The 23827-nt window shown below is 42.8% G+C and overlaps 1 protein-coding gene across 2 annotated transcripts in view; it reads left to right on the top strand.

Annotated features, from left to right (window-relative positions):
- Positions 1-16883, top strand: part of Fbh1 (F-box DNA helicase 1) — a 35209-nt gene extending 18326 nt beyond the window's left edge. For both annotated transcript variants that reach the window (XM_027405114.2, XM_027405113.2), the window contains exons 8-21: positions 56-150; positions 1811-1979; positions 2578-2800; positions 3605-3692; positions 3778-3864; positions 4616-4752; positions 5933-6032; positions 6130-6251; positions 7791-7866; positions 8476-8673; positions 9190-9315; positions 10762-10868; positions 15683-15814; positions 16444-16883. In XM_027405114.2, coding sequence (XP_027260915.1) covers positions 56-150; positions 1811-1979; positions 2578-2800; positions 3605-3692; positions 3778-3864; positions 4616-4752; positions 5933-6032; positions 6130-6251; positions 7791-7866; positions 8476-8673; positions 9190-9315; positions 10762-10868; positions 15683-15814; positions 16444-16614 — 1831 coding nt within the window. In that variant the 3' untranslated portion in view covers positions 16615-16883. The remainder of the gene's footprint in view (positions 1-55; positions 151-1810; positions 1980-2577; positions 2801-3604; positions 3693-3777; positions 3865-4615; positions 4753-5932; positions 6033-6129; positions 6252-7790; positions 7867-8475; positions 8674-9189; positions 9316-10761; positions 10869-15682; positions 15815-16443) is intronic.
- Positions 16884-23827: the final 6944 nt, after the last annotated feature.

Here is a 23827-nt window from a genome sequence, read left to right as displayed (position 1 = left end):
TCCCTTGGACTTTTTAATTCCTGTTTTTCTAATTTCTCTTCTGTAATGATTATAGCAAGAAAACATCTATCCAGCTAACACATGAACAACAGCTGATTCTGAACCATAAGATGGAGCCTCTCCAGGTGGTAAAAATTATGGCATTTGCAGGTAAGGGAGCTCCTGTCAGGTTCCTGGAGTATAGCATCAGGTTCATGATGTGGTTGCTTCTCCTGGCTAATCATTGTATCCCCTTTCTACTACCTCCCGGAACATTCTGACCTTGATCTTTTACTGAATTACTTTAACTAGTCCCCAAAGCAGCCAGCTGAGAAGTACTGGTTTTCTCTTACCACTGTTTATAATATCCACATTGGATTCTGCTTAGGCAGGTAGTTCCTACACATTATTTTATGGAGTCTGTCAGTGAAGTAGGGTGAGCCCCTCCTTTATCATTATACATTCTCAGTCAGCAATTCCTCCTGGAGAGGCAGGCCATATTAATCAGTTTTACAGGGTTCAGTAGCTCCCTAGTCTTACAAGGTGATGTCTTGAAGGTCCTCTCTTGGTTCGGCCTGCTTCCCTAAATATATAGTCACTTGTGCCTCTGTTCTTAGAGTTTCCTGAAATACTTGGAGAGTCTTGTCTGAACTTTTGCTCATGGTAGTTTTTCTTTCTGTAATTCCTTCCTGCTGCTTTTCTACCTTGATATCCTGCTGGCCACATTTAATAAACACCTGCAGTGGCCTGCCCTGGAGCTAGTCCAGCAGCATTGTGTGAGGTTGGTTAGATTGCCTTGTTTTATGGAGACTCTGAAGTTCAGACAGACTTACTTTTAAATAAGTTTAAATAAGCAAGTGACAGAGCCAGAATCGGTTGAACTCTGTCTCTCTAGGATGCCTTCATTCCCTCCCTTCTTCCCCCTCCCACTCCATTTCTCTTCTTTTGCTGTAGTGCTGTGTTGACTCTCATCATTTCTGTCGCTTCCTGATGAAGGCCTTTTTTAGTCATTTAAATTCCAGAGATCTGATTGATTGCTGAACTCAATGTAACTAATTTGCTAATTGATTGTACCTCATTACCATACAGTGAAAGTAGTAGCATATGCATTATTTTGTAAATATGTCTGCTTGGTCGATGAGCATCTTCAGAGCAGCCTTATTAGACTGGAAAGAAGGAGTCATGTTCTCAGTCTCACCTCACAGATGAGACCATTTTTGTTTCTAGTTCTCACTCTTTTTCCTACCCTGTGCTACTTTATATTCTCATTTTGTTATCTTGTTTCACCTTGTGCTGGTGTTTATTTCTAACTAGATTATAATCTTTGTATCATTTCTCAGTGCTTGACACATAGGTGACCATTCAGTAAGTACTCAGGAAATATTTGTTAAGTGAAATACAGATTGATTAACCGAATAATTGGATGAGTGGTAGGAAGGTAGAACAGGTGAAGTTCACAGTGGCTCGGAGGAATGAGTCCCCTATGCATTTTCTTGCTCCAGAGACACGGTTGACTAATGCAACAACAGCTAGCTGTTACTGAGTTCTTGCTCCTGGGGACGTTTGTTCTCTCAAACCCATGTAACAAGTCAGTGAGATCAGTCGGCTTGGCCTTTCCTCCCTTTCTGGCTTGGCCACAGCCAAGACTCTGGGTACCTTAATCTTATGTGAGATCTGCTACTCCTTTCATGCTACTGCTACTGCTTTTTATCAGTGTTGATGTCAGTCTCAAGTCAGAGTTAAGGATAAGCCTGAGAAAGACCTGAATGGGGATCCTGGTGAATGATTTGCTTAGTCAGAGGGTCACATTCTTTCCTCTTGGCTTCCACAGGCACCGGGAAAACTTCTACCCTGGTCAAGTATGCTGAGAAGTGGTCTCAGAGCAGGTTTCTATATGTCACATTCAACAAGAGCATTGCAAAGCAGGCAGAGCTTGTCTTCCCCAGCAATGTCATCTGCAAAACCTTCCACTCCATGGCCTATAGTCACGTCGGGCGAAAGTGAGCATCACAAGTGCTGGTGTCATTTCATGTGGCTACTGTTTTCATATGATGGTCGTTATGATCATACTCTACAACACTAAGAAAATGTTATGCTGTTCTCACCATGTAAAAGGAAGAGATAGGAACAGAGCTTTGATGATTGTAGTTTTACACCATAAAAATGCTTTTGTTTACAAATAGCTATCTCACTAAGAAGGGATTTGTGTTTCTCTGAAATCGGGGCATTGGAATTCAGTATGTCACAAATTCTGAAGAGTTTTAAGCATTCCTGGGGAGGATGAATGGGGAAACCCTCATACAACTGAGGGTTTGTGAATGTGAAGGTTTTAGGAACTGTGGGTGTCTTACTGTGTTGGGGAGGGACTATTTGGAGCCTGAATCACAACAAGACCAGTAGAGCTGCTGTGAGCCGATTCGTACAACACTCTGGGTTGGGTTATCATTTGAGAGTTCATGGAAGCTTAAGGCAAGTCATCTCAATGCAGATGTAGTTTTTAAAACCTGGAATTACCTTGTCAGTGATGAGAACTGGGGATACAGTAAATACCACAATGCCTGTAAAGCCCTATGTCATTCACTGTGGTGTGCATTACAGGTACCAGCTGAAGAAGAAGTTGAATCTCTTCAAGTTAACACCCTTCATGGTTAACTCTGTCCTTGCAGAAGGGAAAGGTGGATTCATAAGGGCTAAGTTAGTGTGTAAGACTTTAGAGAACTTCTTTGCATCAGCTGACGAAGAGCTGACTATCGATCACGTGCCTATTTGGTGCAAGAATAGCCAAGGACAGAGAGTCATGGTTGAACAGAGTGAGAAGCTGGTAAGTCTCCAGTATATTCAGAACCTGGTATGATCTTTGTCTTTCATTTCCTCCGAACCATTTGTAGAAAGTTGAAAGTGGACAGGTGAGACAAATGCCTTTCATGTCATCTGGGAATCACGTGATGTCTTCTGTAAGGAGCACTCATAGGCATCTCCCTTAATTCTTGTAGTAGTCCTACTGGGTCTTGTTAGTCTCTGTTTTCTTTGGAGGGGAAAGGGTCTCTGTGACCAGGCTAACCTCAAACTCAAGATTCTTCTGCGTCAGCTTCCCTAGTGCTAGGATCACAGAAAAGTGTATTATTATCCTTAGTTTTCCCACATACCAGGTGGGAACAGACATGGAGCGACTTGTCCATAGTTTGTAAGAGCTCATCTCTTACTCAGCAATTGGGGTCCTGTCCCCCCCATCCTCTCCCCGTCCTCCCCCCCGTCCTCCCCCCGTCCTTCCCCCGTCCTCCCCCCCCCCCCCCCCGTTATGGCTCTACACACATTTTGCTTGTGAAAAAAAATCTGTTCCCTAATAGATTTTTTAAAAAAATGATTTGTCAGTAGTGACTCTTCAAAAACAGTTGAGTCTTTGTGGTTCATCAGCTGTTGAGGTCTTTGATCTTTGCTGTGCTGTGGCCCCAGCCTTGCACCCCTCTGAGCACTTGAGATCTCAGTGTTAAAACTCTACAGAGCCCGGGAAGGGTGGGATGATGTCTTTGCTCCCACTGCACTATGTGGAAGCAGAAGTGTGATTTCAGGGTACTGTCTCTTCCAGGGTCTTAAACTTTGGGTTCCTGTGTTACTTACTTTTTAGAATGGTGTCCATGAAGCAAGCCGACTTTGGGACAACATGCGGAAGCTGGGGGAGTGCAAAGAAGAGGCATACCAAATGACACATGATGGTAGGCAGCTTTCCTAACATGGGTGTCTATAAGATGGAACTGCTTTGCTTACAAGTTGTGATTCTTGGTTCCTACTCTCTTCTAGGCTATTTGAAACTCTGGCAGCTGAGCAAGCCTTTGCTTGCCTCTTTTGACGCCATCTTTGTGGATGAGGCCCAGGACTGTACCCCAGGTGATAAACTATTCAAGACATCAGTAGTCTCAAATACATAGAAACAGCATCATGATTATGTAAGAGGACACAGAATAAGTTGGTTGTTCTTATTTATAATAAAGAAAAGGAGCAAATGATTCTTAGTCTTTTAGAAATTAGACTTAAGATTTCCACAGTTGCCTGTTTCCCACACCTCCATGTGTTACTGAAGTTGTTCTTGGTGACTACCTTATCAGAATACAGGGACCTAGCTTCATGCTGGGTGAGAAAAGGTAGTCCATTTACAGTGAAATTTTGTGTTGCATAACCAGTAGAGAAAAGACAGTATTAAAAATTTGACTTTCTAGGTAATTTGGAGATGTTATAATATTAGAATAGAAAATTACATTTGTCTATATATTTTCTAACAATCAATTCACCTACCAGGTAATGTGCTCGAGATAAAATTGTGCCCTTTCATTGAATGCCTGCCTTGTACAAAAGAAAACTCTTGTTTGTCTTGGGCTGGTTTAGTTTTGGTTCGTTTTCTTTCTTTTTTTTAAGTTTTTCGAGACAGGGTTTCTCTGGGCTTTGGAGGCTGCCCTGGAACTAGCTCTTGTAGACCAGGTTGGTCTCGAACTCACAGAGATCCACCTGCCTCTGCCTCCTGAATGCTGGGATTAAAGGTGTGCGCCACCACTGCCTGGCTTGTTTTCTTTCTTAAATATGCTTTCTTTTTGCTGTGTGGATGTTGCTCTTCAGAGTTCTCACGTTTCCTTATTGGTTGCAGCTATCATGAACATAGTTCTGTCTCAGCCATGTGGGAAGATCTTTGTAGGGGACCCCCACCAACAAATCTATACCTTCCGAGGGGCAGTGAATGCTTTGTTCACAGTCCCCCACACCCACGTCTTTTATCTCACACAGGTAAGAACTTCTGCTGCTTCTCAGGCCCTGGAGCATCTAAGCAAGCATTCTCTTTCCCCTCTTAGTTTTTTTTCTGTAGTGGGCCTGCACTGTGGAAGGTATATTTTATTTTTCACAAATAACATACCAATATATTATTATAGCTGAACTCCATGGTTCATTCATAGTTTTTAAGTTTTTGCTGCTTTAGGATTGTGCATTATGGACAGTACTGGTCAAGTAGTCTGTGTGCTGAAACTTCTTAGATGCTTTTTCTCATGATTAGACGAGGGTTATGGGGGAATCACATGTAACAAAGGTGATAAGTTGATGTTTAAAGAGGTCTTAGAGGCAAGGGCAAAAGCTCTGCCATCTCTTCACCTTTGCATAATTAAACTCTACAAGATGTGACTTGAGAGGGGCAAGAGTAGATTTGCTTAAAAGAAGTTTACAGTTGGTGTTAGGGGATAATTGTAGAGATGGGCTGTCTAGATAGTGGGGGATCCTGGGAGTGGAACATTTCTTTCTCTGTATGTATCATGCTTCGCGTTTCATAGCAAGAGAATGCTCAATTAAAGTGTTTGGGAACGATTACTGTGGCAGAGGGAGACAGAATTGTTTAAATATGAGATGAGAAGCAAATAGGGAGACGAGTTTGAGGGCCAAGTGAAGCTGGAGACAGTGGTAAGAAAAGGAGTGTTGATTGTGTGTGTGGGATACCCTGGGTGATAGATCATCCTGGGGACCCAGGAGAGAAAATTGTATTATTGAGGCTGGAAAGATGGCTCAGAGGTTAAGAGTGCTTAATGATCTTGCAGAGAACTCTAGTTTGGTTCCTAGCACCCATGTTAGGTCACAACTACCTGTACCACCAGCTCCAGAAGGATCTATTGCCTTTGGCTTCAGTGGACAACACTGCACTGACCTACACATACCCACACACAGATATACACCTAATTAAATATAATAAACATACACCTAATTAAAAATAATAAAAATAATCTTTAATTTAGAAAATGCTGTTGTTAATAGAAACAGTAATTTTTCAATCATCAGACTTCTGTTTGTCTATGTGATTTTACTTTAGTAAAATTCAATGTCCCTTTCCTATGTAGAGTGAATTAGGCCTTGGCAGTGACAGAAATGAGCTCACAAATCTCCAAGCAGGTTGCTAACTACATTTATATTGTTTTTCCAACAGAGTTTTAGATTTGGTGTGGAAATAGCTTACGTGGGAGCTACCATCTTGGATGTCTGCAAGAGAGTCAGGAAAAAGACGTTGGTTGGAGGGAACCATCAGAGTAAGGCTTTCTATTTTTATTTGTTTGTTTGTTGTTAAACCAAAGTTAATTGTGCTCTACATATTGATTTGCATGGAGTTTGCACTTTCTCCTCCAGGTGGCATCAGAGGTGATGTAAAGGGACAAGTGGCTCTGCTGTCCAGGACCAATGCCAATGTGTTTGATGAGGCTGTACGGGTAACAGAAGGAGAATCACCTTCAAGGATACATTTGATCGGGGTAAGAGTGAGTTGTTGACTACTTCATATATAGAAACAGCGCAGAGACCAGACCCAGGAAAGTGCTAGCATCCTTAGGATCTTGTGTAGGAAAGCCTTTGGATTTTGGATTCTTCTCCCTGGACCTCACTGTGACTGGACACTCTGATTGTGCTTGTGAAACAGTCAGTGTGGAGTCAGTTCCAGTCAGTGAATGAGGTTTCTTCTTACATTTGACTATAAAGTAAGGCTCCTGACTCTGGGGCTTCTGACTGCGTGTTAATCATTAGTGGAAGTACAGTTAAGTGCATGACATTGGGTAGCACCAGTTCCCTGAAAGAAGGTAGAGTTGAACACCTGGGCTCTCACTCTGGCTCTGTCACTAACTTCTGTGGCTGAGGGCAAGTCACCACTTGTGTGCCTCATTCTCCATCCAAAGACACAGCAGTGCGGTGCCTTTGCCTTTTTCATGGACAGGGAAAATGAAATGACTTGTTTGTGGCATATTTAACTTTGAAGCTATATGAATAAAGGGTATTTATGGACAAATATTTTCGAGGGTCTACTATGTGTTGGATACTCAGTAAACTACTAAATCATAAAATATCTCTTTTGTTTTAAAATAAATATAGACATTTTGGTACTAAAAGAAAACAAAAACATATAATTCCAGTATTTCCTAAAAGTCTCATTTTTAATAATTATTTTTGTCTTTGCCCTTATAAATTCATATTTTTACATAATTGCTGTTAATGGTATACTTAAAAGAACTGTTTTTTTTTTTTAAACTCAGCATACCACAGCTTATTTGATCATTGTGTTGATGTCTCTAATATTTCATCTAGTAGTTATAGCCATTTTCATTGTTGGAAGAAGATAGTCATTTTGGAATATCATCCATGTTGGATATGAAGTGTATTGTTCTCCTTCTGCATTCACTTCTACCTGTGACGTGTGTCATGGTGCTAAACCACGCACTTGGTATAAATCATTGTACTCTGTCAGTGTTCTATATGTGACATTCACCAAAGGATGGGAACTTGTTAGAGGTGGAGTCCTTGTCACATCTGTCTGTTGTGCTAGGCCCGGATCCCAACAAGTGCTGGAGTCACAGACTCATCAGGTGCTTCTTAGGTAGAACAGGCAAAACTCATGGCATCGATTGGCCCTTTCCTCCAAGAAAGAGCTGGTTTTAGATTACAGAATAACTGGACCAGCAGGCACCTTCTGGTTGTTTATCATAAGAAACAGTGGTGAGTGTCTTGCTTGACAGCTGTGTTCAGTTATCATTTGTGTCCATGTTGTAACCGTTGTGTGTTTATGGAAGGTGCACTGAACTTACCTTTTTATTGATGACAAAGCAGTACGCAGTGGGGCTTTCCTTTCTAAAGCATAGGTGGAGTTTGAGGTGGTAGCTCAGTACTTTGTTTTCTGTGTGTGCTTTGGCAATATTTGTGATCTGTGTCTAAGAAACCATCTCATTTCAAGAGCCCATCTCTGGATTTGTTTTGTTTTGATAAAAATCAAAACAAAACAAAAATTGCACTGAAAAATTTTTCAGGGGATTAAATCATTTGGATTGGACAGAATCATTGACATTTGGACCCTTCTTCAGCCAGAGGAAGAACGGAGGAAACGTGAGTACTGGCTTGGCCTTAGATCGTGGAAACCAATACTCAGCCAGGGTTGGGGAATGAGGCTGCTCCTGAGTCAGGGTTCTTCCTCTTCCTCTTCCTCTGAGGAGCAGGGTTTCCTCTTATACCTTCAAGGGATGCCTGGAGCCTGTTTTTAGAACTACTGGCAGGTTTTTCCAGATCCTTCTTGCTAGTCTCATTAATTGCCAATGTTGGTGCTATAAACCACCTTCTCCTGCATTCTTCTGCTTGCCTGGGCAGCTGTACACCCATTACTGCTGTGGGCCTCAAAGTCATACCTTGGATTATACTGTTTCAATTCTCTCAAGTAGATGAGATTCTTAGCATGTGGCTTGTGATGCTCAGTTAGAGACTGCAAGGTCACTGTACTGACTTGCCCAGGGACACACAGTGAGTTAGTGGTTCAGTCAGAACTGAAACCTGGGTCTTCCAACTCCAAGACCATTCATTGTTGTGTTGTTGGTTAGACATGTATAGCTACTGTTCTGGGTCTCCCAGCTCCAAGACCATCTATTGTATTGTTGGTTAGACACAGCTGCTGTGCTGTGTTGGACAAGCTCTCATTCTCACCTGGATGTGTCTGCTCCATAGGAAACCTCATCATTAAAGACAGGTTCATCAGAAGATGGGTGCACAAAGAAGGCTTTAGTGGCTTCAAGAGGTACGTGACTGCTGCTGAGGACAAGGAGCTGGAAGCAAAAATCGCAGTAGTGGAAAAATACAATATCAGGATTCCAGAACTGGTAGAAAGAATAGAGAGATGCCACATAGAAGATTTGGACTTTGCAGGTAAGGAAAGCTGCTGTTGCCTTCCCTTCGAGAGGAGGAGCAGATGGTCCCTTGAAGTATCTCTGCATCTATGGCTGCCAGTGGCTATGCTCATTAAGGGAAAAGGGACAAGGCCCAGGTGTTGATCCCAAGCACCATGTTAAATAATAAATAACTTTGGAAGCGGAGCAGTCATTTTCCCACAGGATCTCTTTATTTCTGTTCCACTTTCAAGCCACTGAAATAGGATTTTCTAGACCTAGCTCTACCATGTGTAACTTTGGGCAAGCTGCAAAACTGCCTTCTGGGCCTCTGTCCCTCTATGTCTAAAGTGAGTGTGGGACGTGGTCAAGTAAGTCACTTTGGCCTCTTGGGTGGGATCCTTTGAGGTATTCCTGTGACTTAACTTTTTTACTTTCTTGGCCCTTCTTTTCTACCTGTGACCTTTTCCTATGCAGGGAAACACCTATAAGGGTGTTTTGCCTCTTGTTTCTTTCCCGGTGGGCCCCCATCTAACTTGCTACATTTCTGTTCTAGAGTACATTCTGGGCACTGTGCACAAAGCCAAAGGCTTAGAGTTTGACACTGTGCATGTTTTGGATGATTTTGTGAAAGTGCCTTGTGCCCGGCATAATCTTGCCCAGCTTCCTCACTTCAGAGTTGGTAAGAACACTGGGTTGGGACACACCTACTGGGATCCTCCTGGTTTGTAGCTGGAGTTGACTGCTTTCTTTTGGATGGGATAGAATGGCCTCCTGGTCTAGGACAAAAAGTTACAACTAGTCCTAAACTTCTAATTTTGAATACTGTGGTTTTAGAGAAGTTAGGCTTCCCTGGGTCTTTCTCTCAGGTGACTGATAGGGTATTGAGTAATGACATCCCTGTGAACACAACTGCTTATCAGCTTTGGCCTTTGCATCATCAGACTAGGTGTCCAAGCCTCATGCAAACTTCCAAACATTGGTTCACTTACTCACCAAGAAACGAAAAAAAATTTACTTATTTATTTTGAGACAGGGCTTCTCTGTGTAGCCTTTGCTGTCCTGGAACTCACTCTGTAGACCAGGCTGGCCTCGAACTCACAGAGATCCACCTGCCTCTGCCTCCCAAGTGCTGGGGTTAAAGGCATGCACCACCACCACCTGGCAAGAAAAAAAAAAATTTGTGTGTTTGTTATTATTTGCAGTGTTAGAAGTTGAAAAGAGTCCTGTGTGTTCAGGTGCTATATCCCAGTCCCCAGAGAGTCTGTTTATCAATTGCTGCTTTATCAGTAGATTCTTGAGACTCATTGTTAAAATCTGTACAGTAGTACTTTTGCTCTGACTTTAAATCTCAGAATAAAAGCATTTGAAGTTTCCAAACCAAAAAAGCTCTCAATGTTTACTTACCTAATTTTTTGGATACCTGCTCTGTTAAGATATGACTTATACATTGCGTAGCCCATTCATTCAGAAGAGGCTATTCATTCAGATTATACATACAACTCACTTGCTTCTAGTCTATGCACAGATTGGCTGATCTAGTTTGCTAGGTATTGAGACTGGGAGACAATAGATGTGAGGATGGCCTTAGAAATGTGTCATCTTTCTTGTGATGGGCATTCCAGATTAGAGTGAACTAATCCAGATAGAAACTGTAGGAAAGTGGGAGGAGCATAGACCTCAGTTTATCTCTGCCTCATAATTAGTGGTAGACTAATTTGTGAATGACATACCCTCTGTAAACACAGTCTTACCATCTGCATCACAGACAAAAGAAAGTGGGGCAGAACACATTAGTATCCACTGGGTCCGTTGAACACATTAGTATCCACTGACTTCATTGTGCACATTAGTATCCACTGGGTTCATTTCAGGTGTTGAATAGTTAGTTAACATAGTCCTAAGATTTACTGTGTAGCAAGACTTAAAAGAAATAGGTTTTTTTAAAATATATAATTAGTTATTGAAGTTTTCTTTTAGTTTTTCAGTTGGTATTTGTAGGAAAATTTTGTATAGCTAGAAAATGTTGAGAGGCTTGTAAGGAAATTAGTGAGGAGCTATAAGTATTTGGATGTGAAAATGAGTTTTTGCAGGCAGTCTTTTGAATTGTTTGTTTTCCTTTTTTAAGAGTCGTTTTCTGAGGATGAATGGAATTTGCTGTATGTTGCTGTCACTCGTGCCAAGAAGCGGCTCATAATGACCAAATCACTAGAGAACATCCTGACTCTGGCTGGGGTAAGAGAGCTGGGTAATAGAGTTACTTTCCCAGTGTCTGAGCCACATGTGATTTGAGGGATCAACCTTACAGTAAGGGTGCTGAGTGGGCTCGTAAGTATGCAGAGATGAGGTCACTAGAGCAGGTAGTATTCTACCCAGTGAAATGAGGGAACAAGTTTGTGCCAGACTGCATAGGTCTGTTTAAAATGTCAGTGGTTTTCTTATATTTCTTAATTCTTCATTTGCTCATCCAGTGCACATTTCCTGGCAAGTTTGTAATTTGTAACTACATTTCTTCCTTTTGAAATGGCAGCTGCTTTTAGCAATAGACTTTCCCAGATGAATCCACCCTCTGGGGACATGAGTCTCTAGGTATCTGGGCCAGTTCCCCTGTGGAGGTGCAAGAAAGTGAGCTCCTTCATATTCAGTCTTTCATTGCAGTTCTCAACCTTTACCCTCCACAGACAGCTTGCTCCCCACTCCTGCCTTATGTCTCTGCCCTGCTTTTCACATGCAGAAGTCTAAACAGTTCAGCCTTACCAACCTTGAATTGTTTTCGTGAACAGTCACTAAAGTGCATCTTTCTCTGAACCACGGTTGCTTAAGCCAGAAATCTAAACTGTAAATGGAAGTGCTTTCTTTTTTAGTGTCTTAGTCAGGTTTTCTATTGCTGTGATGAAGCACTGTGACCAAAACCAATTAAGGTGGAACAGGTTTATTTCAGCTTGTGCTTCCACATCACAGTCCATCACTGAGGGAAGTCAAGACAGAAACATGGAGACAGGAGCTGATACAGAGGCCATGGAGGATGGCTGCTTTCTGGCTTCCTCCACATGGCTTCCTGAGCCTGCTCAGAGCACCCAGCAGTATTCCCAGGGGTGGTATCACTCACAGTGGACTGTGCCTTCGCACATCAATGATCAATCGAGAGAATGTACCAAAAGCCCACCTAGTGGAAGCATGTTCTCAATAGAGGTTCTGTTTTAAAATGACTCTAGGTTGTTTCAAATTAACTTAAACCTAGCCAGGACATTTATCTATCCCACAGTGTAAGACAGTACAGAAAGGCCATTTCTCTGTGCCTCATCTTTTCTCGAGGAGACAACATTGTTGGTGCTCTAGAGTTTAAACATTGCTACTTAAAGTTTTGAGCATCCACAGTAGTTCGATGAGACAGTTACCAGATTTTAGTGGAGACATCGATGTCCCTGATTTCTTTCTTTCCTTTTTGTTTGTTTGTTTGTTTTGGAGCCTGTCCTGAAACTTGCTCTGTAGATCAGGCTGGCCTCGAACACAGAAATCCACCTTCCTCTGCCTCTTGAGTGCTGGGATTAAAAGTGTGTGCCACCAGCACCCAGCCCCCTGATTACTTAAGAAGAGGGAGAAAAGACCCTTGATACTCATTCTTGAATATTGGCTGTGTCTCTCATATGTGCCAATCACCTTCTAGGTACTAGAATTACATTGATGCATAAGAGAAATCCCTGCCCCCATAAGTTACATCTAGATTAAGAGGTAGACAAAAAAAAAAAAAAAAAAAAAAAAACAAAAAAAAAAAAACAAAAACATGAAAAGGAATTCTTTTAATGTGTTTGGGGAATGATAATGTCAGAGTTTAAAAAGAAGAGCCTTTGAAAGTAAATTTTTTATATGACATCACAACAAAAAATTATGCCAGAGAACTGAAGTGGGAGGATGCTTGCCACCAGCCTGGGAACATAGTGAGACCCTGTCTTAAATAGCAGCAAAACAGGTGTGCAAAAGCCTTTGGCATAGAACCAATTAGCTTGCATTTTAATCAGACTTTTACCTTCTATTCCTCATTAGCATTTTCCCTTAAGCCTCTGAGATAGTCTGTGAAGTTTGAAATCAGCTACATATTTCCAAAAGCTGGTCTTGACTTGTCTCTCACTGCATATGACAGCCTCTCATCAGAACTTAGAACCCAAGCCTTTTCATTTAATTCACATCTCCAGTGGCACCTGGGTCACCGGGTACTTTTTCTATTAAGTATCAGAGAGTAAATATTTTATGCTTTGCTGGTCACATGTTCTCTGAGGAGTAACTTAGGCCTGCTGTGTGCCATGAGAGCAGTCCTGGGTAAGCCACTTCATGTATGAGTGTGTCTGTGTTCTCGTGATCTTGATTTACAAATCGGGTCTGGGTCTGGATTTGACCCACTTACACTTTGCCGACTTCAGTTTAGATCTCTAAACCCGTACCCCACGAGGAAGCAGAGTATCATTCTCATCTGCAGGTAGTCCCTGTTACACAATTCTTTAAATAAATGCTGGCTATATGTACTTTTAAAAAAAGTTTTATTTGTGTTTGTGTGCATTAGTGTATGTGCATGCCTGTGGGGCTGCAGGTGCCTATGCATGTGCAGAGGTCAGAAGAGGGCATTGGGTCCCTCGTTATTGGAGTTAGAGGGCTAAAGAAGGCTCAGTGGCTAAGAGAACCTGGGCCTGGGAGGAATAAATAGCTTAAAAGGAAACCAAAAATGTAAGCAGATACTATTAATAATGTTGCCTTTTGCTTTTGGACGTGTGTAGACTTGAAACTATTTCGTTATAAGTTGGAAGACATGCTGAATTTGTGCTGCTGCTCTGGGAAGGAGCTTGGTGATGACAGTGAAAGGGACTTACAAGCATCTGTAGCTTCAGGGATTTTATATTGTCATTTGCTAGCACTCAGCTGGAACTTGAGTGTTTGTGTCGGTTTTATTGTTGCTTTAATGAAATACTTGACATAAAGTAATCAAAGAAAGGTAGTTATGTTTTGGCTTACAGTTTAGAGGGTTCATCACAGTGGGAAAGGTGTGGTGCAGCAGAGCCGCTCACACCATGCTAGTAAGGTAGCAGAAAAGGAGCTACACAGCGAGAGGTCTGGGCAAGGTCAAGCACCTGATATAACCTGTTCACTTCAGCTGGTCCCCCACCTCCTACTTTTCACCACTCCCAATCATGCCATTATATGGATCCATCTATTTGGTCAGAGCCCTCAGGGTCTGATTGTCTCTAGAATTACCCTCACAGACACACCAAAAGTCACACATCACCAGTTTCTAGGAGATTCTCTATCCAGTCAACCTGACAGTCAAGACTATTGTACTGCTTATGTATCTTCTATTTTCTGTAACACGTAGGCAAGTCCTGCAAGGGAGAGAACCAAATGAATCAAAATAGGGGTCACAGCTAGTGAAAAATTCAGTAAGTAGCTAGTTGCTATCTAGCAAATGTGAAGTCATACTTTAGTAGTCTGTTAATGTGTCCGTATTGTGTAGAATTCCTCAGGAGCCACACAACCTGAGTTGAAGGGCCCTGACCCAGTGGTACCTATAGTTGAGGTATTGAATGTTCTGTTTAGGTGCTTGCTTGGTATGTGCCAGGCATTAACACCAGAGTGTGCGGTGGTGTTTCCTCTTTATAAGACAATATAAAATAGATTCAGGTAAAAAAGCTTCAAGGAGCTGGGCATAATGGCCCAAGCCTATATTAATCCCAGCACTTGGGAGGCAGAGGCAGATGGATCTCTATGAATTCAAGGCCAGCCAAGGCTGCAGAGAGAAACCCTGTCTTGAAAACTAAAAAACGAAACAAATATAGCATGAACAAGAAGAACCCAGAGACAAATATTGGGGTTCAGGCTGAAGATCAGAAAAGCAAAGCAGCCAACCACCAGAGAGTTCTTACCTCTACCAAGGTCAGACCAAAAGGGGTGATCCTGTCCTCAGAGTGACTGCAGACTGACTGACTCCTGTCTCCTCCCATCTTATGTTCCTCTCTAGCACTGATATTAGAGGTGTGCGCCACCAACGCCTGGCCTCTATGGCTAACTAGTGTGGCTGCTGGGATTAAAGGTGTGTGGTACCACTGCCTGGCCTGTATGGCTGACTATTGTGGCTGGCTTTGCACTCTGATCTTCAGGCAAGCTTTATTTGTTAGATCATAAACAAAATATCACCACAAACAAACAAACAAACAAGCTACAAGAACCTTCCTTGCTAGGCAGCCAGCAGCTGGGGAGTCAGCAATGCAGAGAAGTATTGGTGTCAGTTTGGAATTTAGTGCTGGGGATTGAACCAGGCTGTGCACTTGATATGAAAGTGCTGTCACTGAACTGTGCCCACTGGGGCAGTTGTTTCTTACAGTCTGAGTTTCCCTCACCTGGTGTGTAATTGATGCAGTAATTGTTTGGGTCAAGCATAAGTGTGTCTGCAGGGTTAGTCCTTGGAAGGGAGAGGCAGGAGGATTGAGTGTTAGTCCATCCTGGACTTCATAGAGAGATTCTGTCAAAATAGTGATGATGATAACAACAATAATAATTGTTTAATGTTGCAGTTGTGGATAGGCATTATGAATCCAGAAATAGTCCTGAAATGTCATTGTAAATGGTACTTTTTCACGTTTGCCAGTCTGTTTTTTTTTTTAAAAATCTAACATTTTTACCAAAAAGCCAATTGGATTGTCTTGAGTGTTCTTTCTTTGCAACAGTATTGGAGTTAAGAACATTAGAAATGAGGAAAATGGTAGCATAGGCCTTTAATCCCAGCACTCAGGAGTCAGGCAGGCGGATCTCAGTGAGTTTGAGGCCAGCCTGGTCTACAGAGTGAGTTCCAGGACAGGCTCCAAATCTACACAGAGAAACCCTATCTCAAAAAATAAATAAATAAATAAATAAATAAATAAATAAATAAATAAAAATAAGAAACAAGATAGTGACTCTCTGCTTCTGGATTTGTCCAAAGGGTATAGCAGTCCTTGGCTGTTGGAGTTTTCAAGTAGAAGGCAGCAGTATTGCCATTCATCTCTTTCTGTCTTTCTCCTTGGCAGGAGTATTTCTTGCAAGCAGAGCTGACAAGTAACGTCTTGAAAACAGGAGTAGTCCACTGCTGTGTGGGACAGTGCAACAACACCATCCCTGTGGACACCATCCTTACCATGAAGAAACTGCCTATCACTTATGTGCGTTCACTGACTATAGGGTTAACTCACTTGTACCCATTTTATTGCTTGTGGGCTTTGTGCCTATCTAGTTTCTGGGTGAGGAAGGTATAGAGAAATCTGTATAATGCTTTCATAAGAGCTTTGATATGGAAGCAAGGCAGACATGAGGTCGCCTTTTTGTCAGAGATTGAACTTACCAGGTTGAATGACACTGTCTGGGTGTGCCAAGCCTTTCAGTCAGAGAGGTGCAGTTGAGGCCAGACACTTCAGAGGAGAGCTGTTTGCCTGGAGGGCCTGGTTGAGTTTCTTGGTTCTTTGTCACTTTCTTAATTCTTTGGCCCTAGAGATTGAACCCATGGGTTGAACATGCTAATCATGTATTCTAGCACTCAGCAGTGCTCCAGTCCCTACATCTTTATCTCTTGACTGGATAATTGTGGTTTCTCCTCTAAAGGACTTTTCATAGAATTGAATCTAGATGATAGTGCTGTGTAGGAATTATCTCTGTGGCTCTACACAGGAGTGAAAATATCACAGCCATAGTGCATGAGAACACTGGCAGCTGGGACAGTAATTCAGTACTTTTTGGTGGGAAATTCTTGCCCTTAGATTGCCCCCTTACCTCTTTTTCTTATCCATTCCTGTAGAGCAACAGAAAGGAAAACATGGGTGGCTACCTCTGCCACTCATGTGCAGAGCAGCGGATCGGGCCTTTGGCATTCCTGACTGCCTCCCCAGAGCAGGTGCGTGCCATGGAACGCACTGTGGAAGACATAGTGCTACCCAGGCACGAGGCCCTGCTCTTCCTTGTCTTCTGAGGCTGTGACTCTACGTGCTGCATCCCTGCTTATGGGAGACTCTGAGTTCAATCACAGAGCATTTTTGAGGAAGAAGATACCAACTAGAGTTGGACCTGCCATTTCTCCGTTCCTTACAAATAGCCAGTTCCCACTTGCCTGTCCTCTATATGCATTAGGTCAGGGAGTGGGAAAAGTCCTTTTGATAAAAAAAATCATTTTATGTATTTAAACTTTTATTACAAGGTTTCAATTAAATAGGCATTGCCCATTGGCATGCCACTGTGAAATCTAGCTTCAGTACTGTCATTTCTAAGCTTTCTCCTACTGCCTGTTTCCGTTAATCTCTTTCATTATCTTGTCACTGTTCACATGGTTTTCACGCTGAGGAGTGACACGTGAGTATGACACAGTGTGTCTTTGTCATTTAGGGTTCATGATATAAACAGGAAAGTGGCGTCATGTGAGAAGACAAAATGACAGCAGCTAGACTTCTCCAGTTTCCCCTGGCACAGCTGGAGATCAAAAACGTGTGCAGGAAAGTAAGGTCAGCAGCCACTGTGGAGAGGACGGGGAGTCAGTAAGGGAGAGATGGGTGTAGGGCGTCTAATACGCTAAAGGGTAAGTTCTTACAGAAACCATCAGCAGAAATACCTGTACCATGTCCATGTACATCATTTTTAGTATTTGAAATTTTTGCTGGTTAGCAGTTTTCTGATGCTGAAGCACATGGCATCACCCAAAGAATTTACCATGTTAGCCAGAAGTCAGGCCAAGCAGTGTCCAAAGTCTTCTAGCATCAGATCTTAGCAGGGTCATTCCAGTTCTAGTTTAGATGGTATTTTAAAGAGGCCCTCTATATGTGGGAGACAGTTGTGAAGTTTGGATTATCTGAGGGCCCCTGACAGAAGGACTGGGATCTATCCCTGGTACATGAGCTAGCTTGTTAGAGCCCATTCCTTATGGTGGGATGCCATGCTCAGCCTTAATGTAGTAGAGAGGGGCTTGGTCCTGCCCCAGTTTAATGTGCCAGACTTGTTGACTCCTCATGGGAGCTCTTACTTGTTGGGAGAAGTGAATGGGGAGGCAAGCTGGGGGTCAGGCCAGGAGGGGGTTGGAGGAGGGGTGGGAGGGAGAACTGTGGTTGGAATGTAAAGTGAAATTACAGTGAATTAATTTTTTTAAAAAGGTCAGATAAGTTAAAGGCTATAGTTATAATGTCAGCAAAGTCTGATGGCTGATGGGCTGGCCCATGTTAACATAAGTAGGGTTATTTATTATGGCATGAGTAGTTTTCAGATGACCACTGTTGGCATCACCTAGGAGTTTTTAAGCCACTCCAGAGTCAGACATTTTCGCTCATAGCCTAGCAGTTGATGTTTGGCAAGTCCTGCAAATGACCCCGAGACACTAAATTTTGAGAACTTCTCTTGATATTAAGAAGGTAGAGCCACTTCTTGGTACTTAGATGAGTGTGGAGACTGATAGAATCGCAATATGCCCAGGTTCTCCAAGGAGCTGAGGGCAGCCTTCATTGATAACAGTTAAACGGGAGACATGAAAAAGCAGTGCTGAGGATTTGGGGGCTCATGGAGGAATCTAAGAAGAACCATCAGGCAGCTTTTGCTTGGAGAGCTTTACGTTCTGACAAAGAACCAGGGACTGGAAATAACAGGTTTGGGGACTGCAGTACAAATGCAATTGGTAAGTGAGGCCGGTAAATTGAAGGGCTTCAGTGAATTTGTGCTATGGAAGTGTGAAGAATAAGAAGAGCAGAAGTTCAAGAAACAAGGTGGAGAATGAAAGATGTGGAGCAAAGAAAACAAAAGGGTTTTACAAACATGGGTGATAGCAGATTCCAGGAAGTGGCCATCATGGTGGGGTTGTCACTGAACTCAAATTCTGGCACTAGGGAAATGTCCAGAGATCCACAAGATTGACCCCCAACTAATAATCTAAGCAATAGTCGAGAGGCTACCTTAAATGCCCTTCTCCGATAATGAGATTGATGACTACCTTATGTGCCATCCCAGAGCCTTCATCCAGTAGCTAAGGGAAGCAGAAGCAGACACCCACAGCTAAACACTGAGCTGAACTCTGGAATCCAGTTGCAGAGAGGGAGGAGTGATGAGCAAGGGGGTCAAGATCAGGTTGGAGAAACCCACAGAAACTGCTGACCTGATCAAGGGGTTGCTCATGGACCCCAGACTGATAGCTGGGAAACCAGCAAAGGACTGTTCCAGACCCCCTGAACGAGGAGGTCAGTTTGGAGGTCTGGACAATCTATGGGGCCACTGGTAGTGGATCAGTATTTACTTCTAGTACACAAATGGACTTTGGGAGCCTTCTCCAGGTAGAGGGATACTCTCTCAGCCTAGACACACCAGGGAGGGTCTAGGCCCTGCTCCAAAGGATATGACAGACTTCGAAGATACCCCATGGAAGGCCTCACACTCCCTGGGGAGCAGAAAGGGATTGGGATAGGGGGTTGGTGGGGGCAGGGGAGGAGGGGAGGGACAGGAAACTGAGATTGACATGTTTCTAATTTAAAGAAAAAGAAAAAGTGACCATTAACATCCAGTGTTTAAAGAGACCATGAGAAATAAAAGTGAAGAGATGGCCCCTCACCAGGCACGTATAATCAGTGGTGATGTTAGCTGGCCAGTTCAGTGAGCCTGGTGGTACATCTGCCTGTAATCCCAGCGTCTGGGAGGCTGAAGCCAGATGATCACAAGTTCCCAGTCACTCTGGGCTACATGGGAGCACCCTTTCATGCCAGAAGCTGAACTGTAGTAGGCCAGAGTGTTAGTGAGGAACTTTCAGGGGTTTGATGGATTAAATGTGTTTGCTTTGTTTTCACCCAAAAGCCATACTAAAATAATTAAAAGATTGTACCTACCAGACTGCAATAGTAAAGAAAATAGATAATCACACAGGGGCGCAGGTAGTTGGACAGCATCCGTCTTTGAAGTGGGACACTGGCAGTGTCCTTCTCCACAGAGTTCCCCTAACTTCAGTGGGAGCAGGGGCGTTAAAATCTCTAGAGCAGCAGGCCAGCCCCAGCGAACAAACTTGGAGGCACCAAACCCCACCCAAGTGGCGCTGATGGTTACACTGGGCTTCCGTGCTTGCTCAAGTGGAGCAGTGAGCCAAGAGCCAAAAAGCACCTCCCTGGTGAACACTGAATGCCAAATGAAGGGGTCACAGGGGTCAGCTTGGAGGGTCTGTGTGGGGGTGGGGAGTGGGGGTGTGGAGATGGGGGGGGTATCTGTGTAATGTGGTGCTATGATTAAAGCCTGCCTGAGGATTCAGAAAGCAAAGTCAACCTCAAGCTATAGAGATCAGGCAGTGGTGGAGTGGTGGTTCACACCTTTAATCCCAGGACTAGAGAGACATAAAAGATAGGAGCAGGGTCTACAGTAGTCAGTCTCAGGAGTCTCTAGCCACGCTGAGGAGAGCATAGCAGTTTGAGTGAATTGAGGAGCAGTGAAGTCGGGAGCAGTCTGATGATCGCCCCTTTAGTCTGAGCTGAGGTAGAGCTAAGAGCTAATAGCTGGTTGCTTTTCTTCTCTGATCTTCAGCTTGAAGCTTGAACCCCAATATCTGTCTCTGGGTCTTTTATTTTTCGTGCTACAGTGTAACCTTAATACAGTGAGAATAAAGGGTGACAGTGCATCTGGGGAATCACAGAGCATGTGCGCGTGTGTGTGTCAGAGAGAGAGAAAGAGAGGGAGGGAGGAAGAAATATAGTAGAAGGTGTAAAAAAACAGCAAAAAGGAAAATTAAAAAATAACTTACCAGGCATAGTGTTTTAATATGCACTTTTAATTCCAGCACTCAGGATACAGAGGCAGGTGGATCTCCGAGTTTGAGGCCAGCCTGGTATTCACAGTTCCAGGACAAGCTACATAGTGAGTTTATAATATTGTGCAAGGGGGACCTTGGCAGATTCCATGGCAGGCAAGGAACAAACATGCCAGGCAGACAGAACTTAAGGGAGTTTTTTTTTATTTTTTTATTTTTATTTTATTTTATTTTTTTTTAGGGAAGTGAGGTGGGAGGGAAAGAAGAGAAAGGGAGAGACAGGAAAAATCCTGTTTGCCCCTTCAGAAGAACAGTGGGAAAGAGAATGGAAGCGGGCTGGGGTTTTCTTTTTAAAGGGTCCTTTGCACCCACATGCAGACTATGTAGTGATGTAGTAGCCATGGAATCCTGGCCTGACTAGGGTACAACCTGAATGCATTCTCTCAAGTGACATGGGCAGGCCAGCATAATGCCTGAGTCCTTACAGTGAAACTCTGGGTTTTTTGTTTTATTATTTTTAAGAAGCCAGGAGTAGTGGCACACATTCTTAACCAGGAGGAGGCAGATGCTGTTTGAAGTTTGAACTGCATATAGAGTTTTGGGGCCAGCGAGGGCTGCATAGTGAGACCCTGTTGCAAAAACAAATAAGTAAATAAATTTTTTTTAAAAGTAGGAAACTAATTTTGAAAGGAATTTCAGGAAAAGCATAGAAAACAAGCTAAGAAATTAGAAAAGAAAATTAGAACTGAGAATGGCTCAGTTGGTAGAGTTCTTGCCTTGAATATGAAGCCTAGGCTTTCATCCCCAGCACCATGAATAGTGGTCCATACTTGTAATCCCAGCACTCAAGAGATGAAACAGAAGAATAAAGGTTCAAGGGCATCCTCCTCTACGATAGTGAATTCAAGACCTGCCTGAGATACATGCAACCCTGTTAAAAATGAAAATAACTCATAATTAAGGATATGAATTTCTAGAACAGTGGTTCTCAACCTTCTTAATGCTGCGACCCCCCAACTATAAAATTATTTGCATTACTACTTCGTAACTGTAATTTTGATAGTGTTGTAAATCATAAAGTAAGTATCAGATATGCAGGATATCTGATATGTGACCCCTGTGAAAGGACCATTTGACCCCCAAGGGGGTTGTGACTCACCCAACCAATGCACAGCTAAACCTGTGAGTGTATTGTGTTAGGAAGCCTCCAGTACACTATGTAAAGAAGTGAATATACAGTGACATTTTCAGAACAACAGAGACAGATCCAGAAGTTCCCAGAAAGGGGGGAAAAACGTATTGGAGCCCCAAAGTCTAAATGTCTATGACAGTAGAACCATAGCATTCCAAAATTAGCAAAAGAATGAATAGAGTGGGGGTGTTTATGTTAGCACCCTCATGGTATTAGAGGATATAATTAAGTGACTAGAGTGAGGGAACAAGCCAGGCTTGTGGGGGATAACCCTGACACAGAAGGTCAGCTCCCAGGTCTGCTCCACGAAAGCAAAGAGAAGATCTCAGAGCAGTGAGGGCTTGGGAAAAATTCTTATCTGAGTGTTGCCAGACTTTTGTATCTGAGGGAAAACATATACTTTCTGCTGGTAACCTAAGAAAAAATGAACAAGCACACGCTTTTCTGATGGTGACCTCTTTTACTTAAAACTTTAAAAACCTCTTTTTTGACAAGCTCTCTACACAGTTATATCTCTCAACATACATGCATCAGTACTCGTGAAGGGGGAATGTAGGACCCAGCTATGACAAGCTCAATAGAAGCCTGAGTTTCAGATTACCCTAAGGCAATACCTGGTTCCAGGAAAGACTACAAACTGAGACCACCCAGGAATGGACCATCCAAGGGAAAAGTACTTAATGTTCCAAAGGAAATTCCTAATGTTCCAACCATTGTAGATAAGATCAGTTGATGTCCCTTAACCCAACACACATACGCATCCCCTTTCACCAAGACACTCCTAGACAAATGTCAGCCAATCAAGGGTCCTGAACCTTAGAAATCTTTCACCCTAACCTCTGCTTTGATAAAACAAACAAACAAAAACACCCCAACTGAGTTCAAGGCTCTCTGATTGTGCCTATACACTGGGCACTTAGAGAATCTGAGTTTGAACTTGAATAAACGGTTTGCTTTTACATATAGGACTCAGTCTCCTTGTTGGGTTTTGGGGGACTCAGATTTGGGCATAACAGTGGCAAACAGATATTCATCTCCAAGGGCAACCAGCCTGCTTTGAATTTGTTATGGAGTCTATGATTAGCTGTCTGTAAAGGCTGTCTTTGTGACTGAGAATCCTATGTCAGTCTAAGTAATGTAAACTATCCTAGTATTTCTATTCATCAGAATTATATAGATTAAGTAGAAACTACCTTCCTGACTATTCACAACTATATGTGTGCCCAATAAGCAGAATATATTTTCACACAATAGACACACAAGCAGTGGAACTAATACCCTTAGCTGTTCTTAGGGAAGAAATAAAGTGGCTCACAAGAGAAATTACAGACAGAAAACAAGTGGTTTCCACAGCCAGTAACCCCATGGACTTCGCCAGGTGGGGTTCCCCAACAGAGAGTCACTCATCTGGTGGGTTGGCCTGCTGAACACTAGTTGTCACCTGCTGTATACTCTCCTGAGTACTGAGATTGTAGGCTGTACCATCATTGCCGCCCCCCCCCTCCACCCAGTGTTACTGGAACCTTAATAGTGTCTTATGTGTATTGAAGATGGAGAATATATGAACTTGGGAGAGAATTAATTGAATCGGCTTCCATGGTAGGTCAGTTACAGTGTCTAAAACTAAGAAATGGGAGTAGAAGCCAATGTGAACTTAAAATAGATGCCAGGAGAAACATACTAAAAACTAGCAAAAAGGTATTTAAATGTTCTCCTTTCAGAAACTAGACATGGTGATGCAGTTATACTCCCAAGACTTGGCAAGTTGAAGCAGGAGGCTCAGGAATTTAAGGCTAACCTCAGCAATATAGCAAGTTTGAGGCCAGCCTAGACTACATGAGACCCTGTCACCGAACATAAAAAGAACAAAACCTAAAAAAGATTTGTTTGGGGCAGAGGTAATGAAGGGGTAGGGTGGTATGTTGTTGTTGTAAGGTACCTTAACCATGACTGCCTAACTTTCTGTTAAAATCTGAGTGAGCAGCAAACAAACAAATATCAACTCTATTATCTCAAGAAGCAAGGCTGAGAAGAAGAGAAGGTAAGCAGGAATGATGGGACCTTGGGAAGAAGTTGTTGCTTTTCAAATTCAAGGGATTCAGTGGGTTTACATATTGTGTGAAAATGGACAGACTGGTAGAGAGAGAGAGAGTGGTTATTTGACGAGAGTGCAAGGGGCCAAGATACAAGATAGAAAGGAAGCAAGGCTAGAAGCACTGTAAAGGGGTTGAAAATGTT

Source organism: Cricetulus griseus, chromosome 3 (assembly GCF_003668045.3).
Source record: "Cricetulus griseus strain 17A/GY chromosome 3, alternate assembly CriGri-PICRH-1.0, whole genome shotgun sequence".
NCBI classification, from domain to species: Eukaryota; Metazoa; Chordata; class Mammalia; order Rodentia; family Cricetidae; genus Cricetulus; species Cricetulus griseus.
The sequence above is the reverse complement of the archived record's forward strand: the minus strand, read 5'-3'. Positions and strand labels throughout refer to the sequence as shown.